The 12,804-nt window shown below is 42.3% G+C and overlaps 3 protein-coding genes across 4 annotated transcripts; 2 read left to right on the top strand and 1 right to left on the bottom strand.

Moving 5' to 3' along the window:
* Positions 1–2,272: 2,272 nt before the first annotated feature.
* On the top strand, positions 2,273–6,979 carry cldn7b (claudin 7b). Its single transcript, XM_027028067.3, has 4 exons — positions 2,273–2,815; positions 5,290–5,454; positions 5,578–5,662; positions 5,921–6,979. The coding sequence occupies exons 1-4, from the start codon at positions 2,593–2,595 to the stop codon at positions 6,075–6,077; spliced, it is 630 nt and encodes a 209-aa protein (XP_026883868.1). The 5' UTR covers positions 2,273–2,592; the 3' UTR covers positions 6,078–6,979.
* Positions 6,980–7,913: 934 nt separating this feature from the next.
* Positions 7,914–9,147, bottom strand: LOC145652414 (uncharacterized). The gene is made up of 3 exons (XM_081702708.1): positions 8,879–9,147; positions 8,198–8,515; positions 7,914–8,052 (listed from the first exon to the last, which is right to left on the bottom strand). The coding sequence occupies exons 2-3, from the start codon at positions 8,496–8,498 to the stop codon at positions 7,985–7,987; spliced, it is 369 nt and encodes a 122-aa protein (XP_081558834.1). The 5' UTR covers positions 8,499–8,515; positions 8,879–9,147; the 3' UTR covers positions 7,914–7,984.
* Positions 7,956–11,380, top strand: ponzr2 (plac8 onzin related protein 2). 2 transcript variants are annotated; one of them, XM_081702707.1, is made up of 4 exons: positions 7,956–8,072; positions 9,965–10,078; positions 10,361–10,515; positions 10,715–11,380. In XM_081702707.1, the coding sequence occupies exons 2-4, from the start codon at positions 9,973–9,975 to the stop codon at positions 10,838–10,840; spliced, it is 387 nt and encodes a 128-aa protein (XP_081558833.1). In that variant the 5' UTR covers positions 7,956–8,072; positions 9,965–9,972; the 3' UTR covers positions 10,841–11,380. The 2 variants fall into 2 exon arrangements, with proteins under 2 accessions (XP_081558833.1, XP_026883870.1); XM_027028069.3 differs by lacking the exon at positions 7,956–8,072 and adding an exon at positions 9,546–9,656.
* Positions 11,381–12,804: the final 1,424 nt, after the last annotated feature.

Here is a 12,804-nt window from a genome sequence, read left to right as displayed (position 1 = left end):
CGCAGTGTGAAAAATATCTCACCCTCACATTACTGGCCAGTGAGGATATGTGATGGAGAAATATGTACGTCTGATTCGATTGTGTGGGGGCTTGGAGAATTAGTGTGTGTTTGTGTTTGGAAAATCTGTTTGACCTGAACATGTTTCTTACCTGGAGAAGCATAAGAACGTACAGTTTCCACAAGAATGGAACTATGCTGTACAGACACGGGGCTGAATGTGACAAGACAGACACAGGAACCTTTTAACTTGGATGCACAAAAACCAAATCAGACTTACAGGTTCACACAGTACACCTGCACAAACACACAAGCGCATACACACAAACCTTGTTATGCAATTAGTAAGATGAGACACTTGTGTGTGCATGTCTCTGTATATGTGTGGGAGTTTGTGATGTGAAAATGCCAAAATTGGATTTAACTTTATTCACAGTGAATTGAAGCTTCTGAAACAAACCATTCAATGTACCTAAATTAAATCTGTTTTCAGCCTTCTGCCTTGTGATGTTACAGATAAGGTATTAAATGTAAACCTCAAAATAAGATAATCAGATTGTACATATGAAATAGCTGAATAAGTTGCACCTATGCTGGAAGATATCAAAGTTATACCGGAAAGGAAAGAGTTCACTATATGGGCAAGGCAGTTAACAGAAGACCATGAAGCAGGTTTGGAGAGCACAGAGTATTTCATAGGAGTCTAAATCAGGAGGGAATTTAGAGAGCATTAGCTTCCCTTTGTTTTGAAAGATGAGTTTTAACCCAGATGATTGTGATTTCCTTAGTGATTGCTCAGACATTCAAACTTGAAACTAATCGTACTTGAAACGTTATTTTCGCAAATTGACTATATCTTTAGAAAGCTTCGATATTATCATCATAGGCAAAGCTATAAATCTCTCTCTCTCTCTCTCTCTCTCTCTCTCTCTCTCTCTCTCTCTATATATATATATATATATATATATATATATATATATATATATCTTTGGAAATCTTATGTACTTTACCACGATTTTGAATGATAGATAGATAGATAGATAGATAGATAGATAGATAGATAGATAGATAGATAGATAGATAGATAGATAGATAGATAGATAGATAGATAGATAGATAAAGGATAGTTAAGCATCAAATAATAACTAAAGATATTTAATCATTAAAATGGGGCAAATACTGGCGTTTCAAACGAAGTTGAAAGATCACCTGCATTAAACCTTCAGGGAAGATAACGTTGGAATTTCAGGGCGGATGTAGCAGACTACCAAGCACTGGAATTTAAGTCGTAACCGAAAGTGGAGCCTGTGGGATTAATCTTGTGCCAGAATGATTCGCTTTTAGCAGCCCTGAGTGTCATTCGATACTTGAGCGCTTTCAGCCGCACTGCCCCGGAACTTTGCTTAAATATACCTTTTTAGACAAATAAAACCACTTTTGAATAACAACAACAATAATAATATTATGATAATAATAATAATGCATACAATTATTGTCGTTGTTGTACAAAAGCTGTTTTATTTGTCTAAAACGTTTTTTTTTATTATTGCCCTTTTCGTGTGTGCTTAATTATTATACAGTAGTGTTATACATTACAACACAATTTACAACTGAGCCTTTTGTATTACTAGCTATATCTTGCAGATTTTGAACATTAAAAAGACAACGTAATTTTAATAATGTTTTACATACGTCAGCATTATTTTAATAATTTTTAATTCTTCTTTATTCATTATTTAAAGTAACTTTATGGTGGCTCCAGACCTCAAAAATACATCCTCAATTGTTCAGTGTTTGCACGATCAAAACTAAGATGCGGTTCGTGGTTCTGATGCTGCAGGAATTTAACAGCATGCTGCCTGACCGTTTCGACGGACGTAATCATGTTTTAATCTTCTATACGTCACTGCAACTCAACTGACTTTGTTTACTCACAACTTACTTTATTTCTAATTCACAGATTTAAAAATGTGCTTTTAATTACACTGGCGTGTTTCGGCATTTTAAATGTGCTCCGGGGTAGCTGAAGTGGACATTTTTAGATCATTTTTATTTGTAGCCCAAATTATGAGCAGGTAAAAATGAGTCACTGCTTTACTTGTTGACTTAGTCATATTTAGATATAGTGAAATCAAACTGGTTTTGATTCCGGTGAAAATAAGATAAACGTTTCTCTTCTTTCGAAACGATGACGTCGTGAGGCGACAAAGGCGAAACCGAATACATCTCCGCCTCCAGTATCTCGTGCTCCCCTTAAACACTCCAACCTGTTACTCCGTTCATCTCACATTCGAGGTGTGGCTTCAGCGAACAGGTGCCTACAAACTCCATCGCCAGCTGGAAAGAGGAATTCACAGGACGCTTTCATACGACGTGTTTCTTTTTTTTAGGCCTTCACATAGCCTGTTATTTTGCGGGCGATTACTTGAGTTGATTTTTAGTACGTCTCTTTAGAAACCCGCAACTTGGGCTACAGCCACGTTTTATATACGAGACGTTTCTGAAGATCTTTACATCTACAACTTGGTATATAGGTGGTCCCGTGCGTTTGAGGTCAAATTAATTTTCCTCGTTTGCGCATCGGTTTAATATCATGGCGAATAAAAGTTTGCAACTTTTGGGATTTGTCCTTTCGCTGCTTGGCGTGGTTGGTCTCTTGGCTGGCACAATAATGCCCCAGTGGCAGATGTCCGCTTACGTGGGGGACAATATCATTACGGCGGTGGCGATGTACCAAGGCCTGTGGATGTCGTGCGCCTACCAGAGCACGGGACAGATGCAATGCAAAGTCTACGACTCTATGCTTCAGCTCAACAGTGAGTACCGTACACCAGCGCAAATGTAGTTACAAAAACCTACTGGACCTATTAATTAAACGCGTTGTAGGTTTGGTTTTCACCTTGGTTACATTTGAACATGTTCGAAAGGTAGACTTGACACAATCCGGCGCTTCTACGGAAAGCAGTGCTCATCTTGTTAAAACTGTTGGTTGGTGATACACAGTTGCAAGCAAAAAAAAGGGTGAGCGCTCGAGAATGGCGCAGGCATTATGTTGCTTTCCGTGAGCAATATTTCCTCTTCGCACCCCTCTAGCAATGTGGTTTTCTCGAGTGCATACTGCGCCCATTACTTTTTGGGCGACTAAACATTGAAACTTGTTTTTCATTGTAGACAGTGGTTTAATATCTACCTCCTAGCCTCGTTTTGTGCATCGTAGGAGGGTTGGTCTTGGCACAGGTGGGCCAAACACCTAATATGTAGCACATCGTTATACGCGTCCAAATATTAGGACAATATTGCAGTGTTGTACGATTGTGCGTTCCGGGTTTCAGCCTCATAGAGGCATATAGGAAAAAAATTGTTTTTCGGGGAATGGAAGTCTCCCAAATAAGGCCGCGCATTTTGGGAGTGGTTCTTTGAGCACGCACCTGTCTGCTGGGTTTTCAGCGGTGACTTGGGCACTGGAGAGCAAGATTCGCTGAGCCTTTAAAAGCAGGGTTTTTTTTTTTTCTTTTGCTGCGCCCATTTGCATAGGCAGTTTATACTATTTATAATTTCCTTTTTAAAAAAACAGTTCAGAAGAGGGAGTGGTGTTTAATAAATGATTGCTGCCTCGGGGTTCAAACGGAACTTTTGCACGAAGGGGTGCAAGGAAACGTTCAGAGTAGGCTGCCGAACTCGTTATAAGAGCAGAATATTCGCTTTGCCAGTATGTTGGTCACATTGGAATGAGATTTGGCACAACTGAACGCTTTTGCTCTTGAAATATCACGAACGAAAATGTCTAATATAGGGCGCTGACACGCCTGGGTTACGCGCTTTGAGTAATGATTACACGGGCTGTCTGTTTAAGGCACGTTCTTCCCCTCCTCCACGTAGAAAAGTCTCAATGTCCCAGTATCGGTAAGGAGGGGAGAGAGGACAGCCGTCATTTGCTTTGTTTGTAATCGACGCAAATCTCAAACTGGTTTATGGTGTGCTTATTTTACGCGCTAAGAAGAATGATGACCAATATCTTTGGCCATCTTCATTGAAAAAAAAACAAAAAAACCCCCATCTCGCTTAAGTTTTAAAAAGAGGAACTGATCGATACTAGTAGTGCCGGAATAGTAATAAACCTTCTCATGTTGTTGCAGTTAGCCGTTACCCAGCAACCACGTTGTTCTAACCGCTGGTGAATCCGTTTGTTCTGGCTCTTCCACTTTGGTCAGACTGCGAAAGTGCCGAGCGTCTTTATGTTGGCTATACCGGCTGTTAATGGCTGGCATTTCGGCAGCTCCAAGACTGTTTGTTTGTTTTCCTTTATTAGAGCATTTGATAAAGCCTTATCTCATGTACACTACTTTTATGACATCTACAAATACAAATGCATGCCAGCTTTGATAAGTTCCCTAATTACACTTGCCTCATAAGATATTGCCGTGGTTATATTGCTGAAGTATTTGGGCTTTGGTTTTTTTGATCTATGTAGCCAATAACTCAAACGTCTTTGAATGGCAGGTGACCGCCATTACAAGCTGCATGTTTGCTCAGTTTCCGTTTGGACAGTCTCTTTAGAATGGGCTTACTCTGTACCAAATGTGTGGTCAGATCACAGGAAGCCAGGGGCTTGGCTTTTTCTAACACGCAGGTCGTGGGAGGTTCTGTAAAAGAAACCTGACTCTTGTTTCCCCATGACTGGTTAGACTTGTTCTGTACTAACACACACTTTCTGTCTCTCAAAGGAAGTTTCCGGATGAAACCAGTTTGTGTTGTACCTGACTGCAGGTGGAAGGGGGGATGGGTCTTGACCCCATGAGTGTGTGCAGGACAATGGTCCTTAGTCATGCAGTTTGAGAGCTTGGAAGTCCTTGTAGATTCGTGTGCCCTGAAGACCATGTCACATGATCATGGTTTGTCAACTCTAACTTTGGACAAATCTACGCTGGGGCTTTCAAAATGTGCGTTTTTTTTTGTGTGTTTTACATGAGCGGTCATAAAGAATAAAAAAGTAGCAGCCTTTTTAGAAGTTTCCCGCAAGAGACGGACACGGAGTAGCTTCTCTTGAAGTTTGCAATGACCTTGAGTTCCAAGACCGGTTGCGTATTGGATCCTGTACTGGTTTAGGGTGCACTTCCTGCCACGTCTGTGCCCAGTATTGTGACCTGGTTTTATTCCTTTGATAGGAATAATAAGATTTCTTGTACGAAGTATCTTCTTTCCTTCCATATTAAGCTATAGGGTCACAGCCCTGTGGGTCCGAAGGGTCAAAGTGCAACTTTACTAAGCGTTCTCCCTCTTTTGTGCGTAGGTGCTCTCCAGGCCACACGGGCCCTGATGGTCGTGAGCCTGCTCTTGTCGTTCGCGGGACTCGGTGTGGCCACCATGGGCATGAAGTGCACAAACTGTGGCTCGGCTGACAAAACGAAGAGGTCCCGCATTTCCATAACTGGAGGGATCATCATCCTCGTGGGTGGTAAGTTTGAAGTCTCCTGACCATGTCTGCATTGTGTAGGATTTTTAGGAGGGCTCGTGCGGCCCCCTGCCTTCTTCAGTGCAGTGTGCTAGGCTAAGACGCTCCTCTCTTTGGCCTCTGCAGCGCTCTGTGCCATCATCGCCTGTTCCTGGATCTCCCAGCAGGTCATCAGAGACTTCTACAGCCCTCTCACTCCAGTCAACACAAAGTACGTAGCGCAAAACATAGCAGCTCTGCTGCCTCTCCCTTTACGCACCTGTTGGCACTTGTGCTTGTGTGGCGGTCCGGTTACTGGTAATTGCTTGGTGTCTTCCTCATTTGGTCACAATTGACCTGTCCAAAGCACAAGTCCATTTAAGGCAGCAAATAGTGTGTGGGTGTGTGTGTGTGTGTGTGGGGGGGGGGGTTGTTTGTTTGTTTGGTTTTTTTTTTTGCCCTAATTATGTACCGGTTTCTTTCTCTGTAGGTATGAATTCGGGGCGGCCATTTTTGTGGCGTGGGCCGGTGCCTTCCTGGATGTTATAGGTGGCGGCCTGCTGGCAGCCTCCTGCTCCCGGACCAAGTCCAACCCCCAATACCCAACCAAGATGCGCCCCCCTAGCAGCACCAAGGAGTACGTTTGAGTGCCCCTTGGTGGCTGGTTTTAAGGTGGTCGCATGTTTCAGGGTGCTGGTAGACGTTTTTCCTGTACAGCTGATCTGAGACTAGTGTTGTTTGGTTTTACAGCAATCCATGAGGTAAAGGCAAGGTTCTATTAGTGTACCAGGGCATCTTCTACTCAGAGGTGGCCTGCCTTGGCCAATCCCTGCCCCCTTCCCCTCTATTCTTTTTTAATTTTTTTTAAAAATAAAAACTGTTACTTTAAGTGCCTTTTTATTAGAGTTTAATTTACCATAAGCCCTCTGTAATTGGCATATAGTAGGAGGAGACATCGTTGTGGGAGTCACGGAACGTTTACTGGTTTAACCTCAGAAGGGTGTGGAAGGAGGAGAGAGCTGGTCATGGAGAACTGTGCATCTGCCTTCTCCCTTCTTCCCAGTTACTGTTCGTCGGTGCCTCTTTCACAGTCCTGCAGTAACGTTCTGCATCTCCTTAAGCCAGAGGGTCCTCTCAGGAGGCTGGCACCTATACCAAATGTGAAGACTCCCAGCGAGGGGCAGTTAAAACGCAACTCCATTTATAGGAAAGTGAGAATACCGAGGGCTTTTTCATGCCTGTGCAGTGTGGAACAATTTGCATCCAACTTTGTGACCCCTCCCTTAAGCCCTAGGAATGAAGAAGCAGAAAGGTATACGGTTGTAGCTAGTTTCACCACCCTCTAGAACAAAGATCTGTTTTTGTCATGCTTATTTGCTATTTAATGCCTTGCCCTCTTGGGTCTGAGCAATGACTCATTTTTATTGTAAACATGTTAGGTCATATGTACATATTACTCACTTCTTGCTGTATCCAATCGGGCTTTTTCATATCTTTTTAAAATTATTTTATTCAATGAATTTTAATGTAAATAAACAGATGAAGTGGAGCGAACTTGAGTCGTCTTATTTTTTACAATGAAGGAAAGCTCAGTTGGAAAATGACTAAAGGACTTGAACTAAGATGTCGATAGAGGGAATAGCAGCACATGCGGACAGCGCCATGCCTTGGACTCGAGCGCCACCTCGTGGCCAGAGTACACACATTTCATGACTGAAAGCATATAAAGTCAACATTCGGACTTAACTTTAGATTTTATTTGAATGGGATTGTGCTTTTGTCCATTTTATTTCGATGGTGTTTGCTTAAAGTCTAATTGAACATACAACATGCAAATACGATTGCTGGTTTAAATTAATATTTGTATCCACATTACCAAGTATGCAGTCATACTCACGCAAAAATATCAAGTGGAACAATACACACAACGAACAACCACAAAACCGGCATATGCCACGTGCATGACCTTTGACATTAACGCCCCTGTTTTTTTTAACCAAAGGGAATAAGGCATTAACTCTGAAAATGCAAACCTTTGGTGAAAAGACCAATCTGTCAAGAGAAGCCACAGCCGATTCGTTTTTTCTTTAAAAGGACAAGTTAATATTGGTAAAAATAAAGTGAAAAAAAACCTTCACGTAAACCGTAGTCTATGTATTAAGCCCGAAATAATAGTCAAAGCTCTTCAAACCTGTAAATAGATATGTCACGCGTTTTAGCCATGATAACAGCTCAAGAGGAGACATCGCGCTGATGACAGTAATTGGTCTGTAACTTTGGTCAATTGTATTTTTTTTTGCTTACATATGTGCAAAGTTCCATGTCCACTACTCGAAGCAAGTTCACAACCTGCCACACCAAAGCTCACCTACGACGGTGCTGACATGCGCGGAAAACTGCGAATAAACTACAGGTAACGCGCATGCGTCTAGGGTTAGGTGCTGTGTGCTTGTTTTTTTTTTTTAAAACAAAAACTCCCATCGTGTACAGGCAGTTTCCTTCCAGGAGTGCGCAGATTGGGAATCTTTGGCCCAGTCTGGCCGTATCTTAGTGTTCAAGACGGCGCGTGGAGCTGTCCGTTTTTGTCCAGTGCGTCGTCCAAGTCCTCGTCCTCAATCACGACTGAAAAAGCACAGTTTATTGTAAGCTATTGTATTGTAAGTCTAAATTGGTAAAGTTGCCCATGCCCACCAATTTGAGATCCACTGGGGGGGAAAAAAAGCATTGAGTGATCGTTTCGTTAAGCGTGGCCTCGCTAGGTACTCACCTCTTTTGGACCGTCCAATCTGCCCCAGCATTGGAGCCCTTTGGCCTACACTCCGCTGCGGGGACTCTGGGATCTCTCCCCGCGAATGCTGCATTTCAGGGTGGACACGGGGGCTGGATCGAAACGCACTGGACGGGGGAAGGAGCTCGGGCATGTCGGATTTTTCGTGCATCCCGGCGAGTGAAGGGTCCGCTTGCTTTTTCACAGTCACAGTTTGAGGCTCTTCTGTCTTCTGGAAAGCCGCCTCTGCGCTCGCGTGCTCCTTCTCCTCCTTCTCCTTACTTCCACAGCAGTACAGCATCCAGGACTGATGGAGGTCTTATATGGTTGACAAAAATAAACAAGACTCATTCGAGACGCTATAATGAATGCAGCATGATGAAGCGAATAAGGCTACAGGCTAACGTAATGGAAGGGCTACGTAAATGCATTCGCCCGTCATGGTGGCACCGCAAGAAGGTAACAAACGAAAAGTGCAGAAGACAAACTGCTTTAAGAAAAAATCATCCCCGTCTGAGACCGCTCACACGACGCCGAGTTTACGGAATAAGGAGGCGTGTGTTTCTTTAGCCAAACAGGAAAAAAACAACAACTGTCCTCACTTGAAAACGCACATGTAAAACCTCTTTAACGCCACTGCTTTAAAGTGATGTTGATGGCCACAGACGGCTAGATTCTTACCGTTTTCTCGCGGCTAACCTTAAATGTTTGTAGCCCAATAGCCGCTGCTCTGCACCGGGAGCTGCTGGCTCTAAAGCACATCTCGTCTGGCGCTGTGACATCGAAGGGATTTCCCGACTCGACCTCTTGCGTCACGCCTCCTGGACGCAGAGCCTCTTTTGCCTAATTACAAATTACAAATTCATGAGTCTTTAAAAAAAAAATCCTTATTATTCTATTATAGTACGTTTCAAAGACTGGCATTACAAAATAACTGCCCCGCTCCCGTCAATTCATTTCATGCTCACATTTGAGTTAATACTGCAAGGAAATCCATAATTGCATGTTTGCATAATTGCAAAGGTAGACCCAATTTTCAAAAAAGTATAGCGTCACGCGATTAACGAATCTCTCCAGTTGGATGTCTGGATTAAAGACTGGAAAACGGATTTACCCTTTATTATTCTCATACCATGAGCCCTTAATCAACTTATTCCTTTCTCTCTGTTCAGCTGATGTGCAAGATCAGAAATGCGGATGGACGCATCTCGGCATGCATGTGCTATGCGTCATAAAGCTACCATAGAAAGGCCAGTGAATGAGGGATTCGTGTTTTTTCACTTTAGCGTGACGTGGAATTCTTTCATGGCATGCCCTACCCAACTCGGGTAGTCTCGCGATCAAGTCGGACAGGTTAAAGTAGTCTCTTATTGAAATATTTCTCTCAGTATAAAGCAGAACTGGGCTGTCCACGGTGTCTATCTGTGCCTTAATATTTATCAGACAGCGGATCCCTAAGGTGAGTCAGGATTAGCAAAATAGATCTTTATTATTTATATCACTGGAGATGCACTAAATGGTTGAATTTAAGTATGTTTTAGGTCTGTTTGTGCTTCGTAGACGTGCACGTTTTGAAATACCTGAACGGTCAGTGATCCTGCTGTTTCCGAAGAGTTAGGCTGATTACACATTCACAGCTAAAGCAGCAGCCTGGGCCACCGTTTATGATGAGAGCACAAATAAACCAATTCCACTTAAATAAATGTTGGCTTGGTAAATGATGTTGGGACTCGGGTGACAGCCAGTGATGGTACTGTGCCCTTTTAGCTGCAACCATGACAACCAAGATGGTGTTCGCCCAGCCGCAGCCTGTCCTGGACGCCAGAGAGTCTGATGAGTGGACGTCGGGTATATGCGACTGCTGTGACAACAAGCCTCAATGTAAGACACTCCAGTGTTGACGATGGCGTGCGTGTGTATGCTCTTGTACTTTCTTTATGGGGAGCAGCAGAGGCAAAAAATCACGAAAGCTGTCTAATCTAATCAAATCTATCTCTCTAATAAAAATACAACTGTTTTGGTTTAAATAGGGCCTAATGTTGTATTTGGTTATAGTTTGAACAGCAAACAATGAACCGCGTAGCCTAATGCATGATTTGGTGTGGGTTTGTGTCTCTGTCCAGTGTTGTCGCTCACCATCTTCGGAAACGTCTGTGTTTTCAGGTTGTTTCGCTTTTTGGTGTTGCCCATGCTTCGCCTGCGTAAAAACGCGAAAGTATGGCCAGTGTTTATGCCTCCCCCTTCTGGACATCTTTGGCCCCGCCCACCCTGCTACACTTGCGATGAGGGTCTCAATGCGCCATCGCTATGGCATAAAGGTACAGGGAACACGAATTAAACATGACTTCAGTACTCCTATCTATCTATCTGTCTGTCTGTCTGTCTGTCTGTCTGTCTGTCTGTCTATCTTTCATTCATTCATTCATTCATAATCGTGGTAAAGTACATAAGATTTCCAAAGAAACTGGATGTTTAAAGGATCTAAGATTGTGTTTGTGTGTGTTTATTTATTCACAGGGCACCATATGTAAAGATTGTGCGATTGCCACATTCTGTACTGCCTGTGCATGGTGTCAGATGGCTCGAGAGATGGACAGTCGCGCCATCCCCATCGCCCTTGTCGGGACGCGACCCACCCAGTAACTGCCTAAAGTGCTCATTAGGAAATATGGAGTCCCAATCTTGAAGCTTTTTATATGGAAGTGTTTCCCTTGATTTATCCTGATTTCCCATGTCTGTCAGTGTTTGTTCTACGTTTTATCCATGCTAACCTTTCTGATACGGGTAATTGTCTCAGAGTTCTATGAACTTTGACTTAGTATTGTCCCATATTTATCCAATATTTGCATAATTAATGTTTTGATCACTGTTCTATTTGTGTTTCTGTTTGAGAGGTTTATGTTCTGGTTCTGTTGTTTTCCTTTAGGGAATTCCTTTGGTTTCATTTTGAAGTAAATGGGTTTATTGTGTTTTTACTGTTTTACTGCATCAAATTGTACAGTAAACAGATTTAGTGTGTTTACTATTGCACTTTGAGCACAGTCCAACACTGACATGATTTGGAATATGGTGTAGATAATTTTTCTCAGATCTGAGACCTTCCCAGTTGATTTGTTTGCAAACTCATCTTTGCCTCTTTGTTGTTGAAACTTACTATGTGCAAAATATACAATAAAACTACTAAAATTGGTTCGCCTGTTTTACACTGAATACTTTAAGTTCTATAGTAAAAATTACATTTACAAGCATAGTTACATTTACAGAATTTAGTAGATACTGTTGTACAGAGTAATGTATAGATCTTCTTTGTTGTCTTAGTGGAACTTATACTAGTATAAATGTAGTATAGATAGTTGAATGCAAGCATACCATCAGGCTAAAGCCCTGTCATTTTGCATTTACATTCACAGCATTTAGCAGACATTCCTATCCAGAGTGACTTGTGATCTACTCATAGAGTGTATCCCAGCCAGTACAATGGATTAGAATCAAAGATACCACTGTAAGAGACTTGGATTTGGTTTCGGTGTGTGAGTTTAAGATAAAACTTCTGTCAGATTAGGAGCTGGTGCAGGCAAGTGCAAATACAACACTAGAATAAAAGGATTTGTGTATTACTAAATGCTGGATTAGTGCTTGTGAAAGTGCATTTTGAAGAAATGACTCTTTAATCTGGCAGGGGAAGTTCACAACACCTTCTAGGCACCACAGTGCACAGAAGAGTCTTAAAGATTACATTCAGTTTTCAAAGGGTGTGGTTCACGTCAAGCTGTACTTGAGACATGAAGGGTTTGCAGTATGTTGCAGGTTGAGACCAGGGCCTTCAGGGAGGTGGAAGCTAGTCTATTTTTGACTTCAAGTATTAGATATTAGTATTAGGTATTAGTAGTCAAGTATTGGGGTCTTAAATCCTTTGGGCAGCTACAAGAAGCCAGTGAAGGAAACACAGCAGTGAAGTGATGTGTGTGAAGCGTGAACACAAACTGTGCAGCTGCATTCTGGATCATGTGAAAGGAACTACTGGAGAATGGCCAGAAGTGAGATAACAAGAGACTAAACAAGCAACTGAAAAAGAAAGTCCTGGAAAAAAAATGTTCAGATCATTTTGATGATGTGCTGGAGAAACCCGCATGTCTGGGTTATCCTTGCATCACAAGCAGAAAGGGAGAAGGGATGGAACGATATTACCTCACCAAGAAGGAAGCTATTGGGCGAAAAGATGAAAGAGCCAAGCACTGAGCCTTAGGGAACTGCAAGAGAATTTCTGAAGTACATTTCTTGTTTTGTACTACAGTAAAATGTATAAAAGTGTTTGTGTGTGAGTATGTATGAGTTTTTGTGTTAGCATGTCCAGCTGTTTGTTTTTTGTGTTTGTATGTCAAGTTTATTTATATAGTACCTTTTACAACAGATGTTGTCACAAAGCAGCTTTACAAATTTCCAAGTACAAGCCCCCAGTGAGCAAGCCAAGGAAGAGAGTGGCAAGGAAAAACTCCCTAGAGCATGAGGAAGAAACCTTGTGAGGATCCAAGACTCAAAGGCGGGGGCCAATCCTCCTCTGGCCGACAACAGACATCACAGTCATAACAATATAGACAATAAGGAGC

The sequence above is a fragment of the Electrophorus electricus genome, chromosome 19 (assembly GCF_041902795.1).
Source record: "Electrophorus electricus isolate QZ-2024a chromosome 19, ASM4190279v1, whole genome shotgun sequence".
Lineage (NCBI taxonomy): Eukaryota > Metazoa > Chordata > Actinopteri > Gymnotiformes > Gymnotidae > Electrophorus > Electrophorus electricus.
This window is presented reverse-complemented; position numbering and strand designations above follow the sequence as displayed.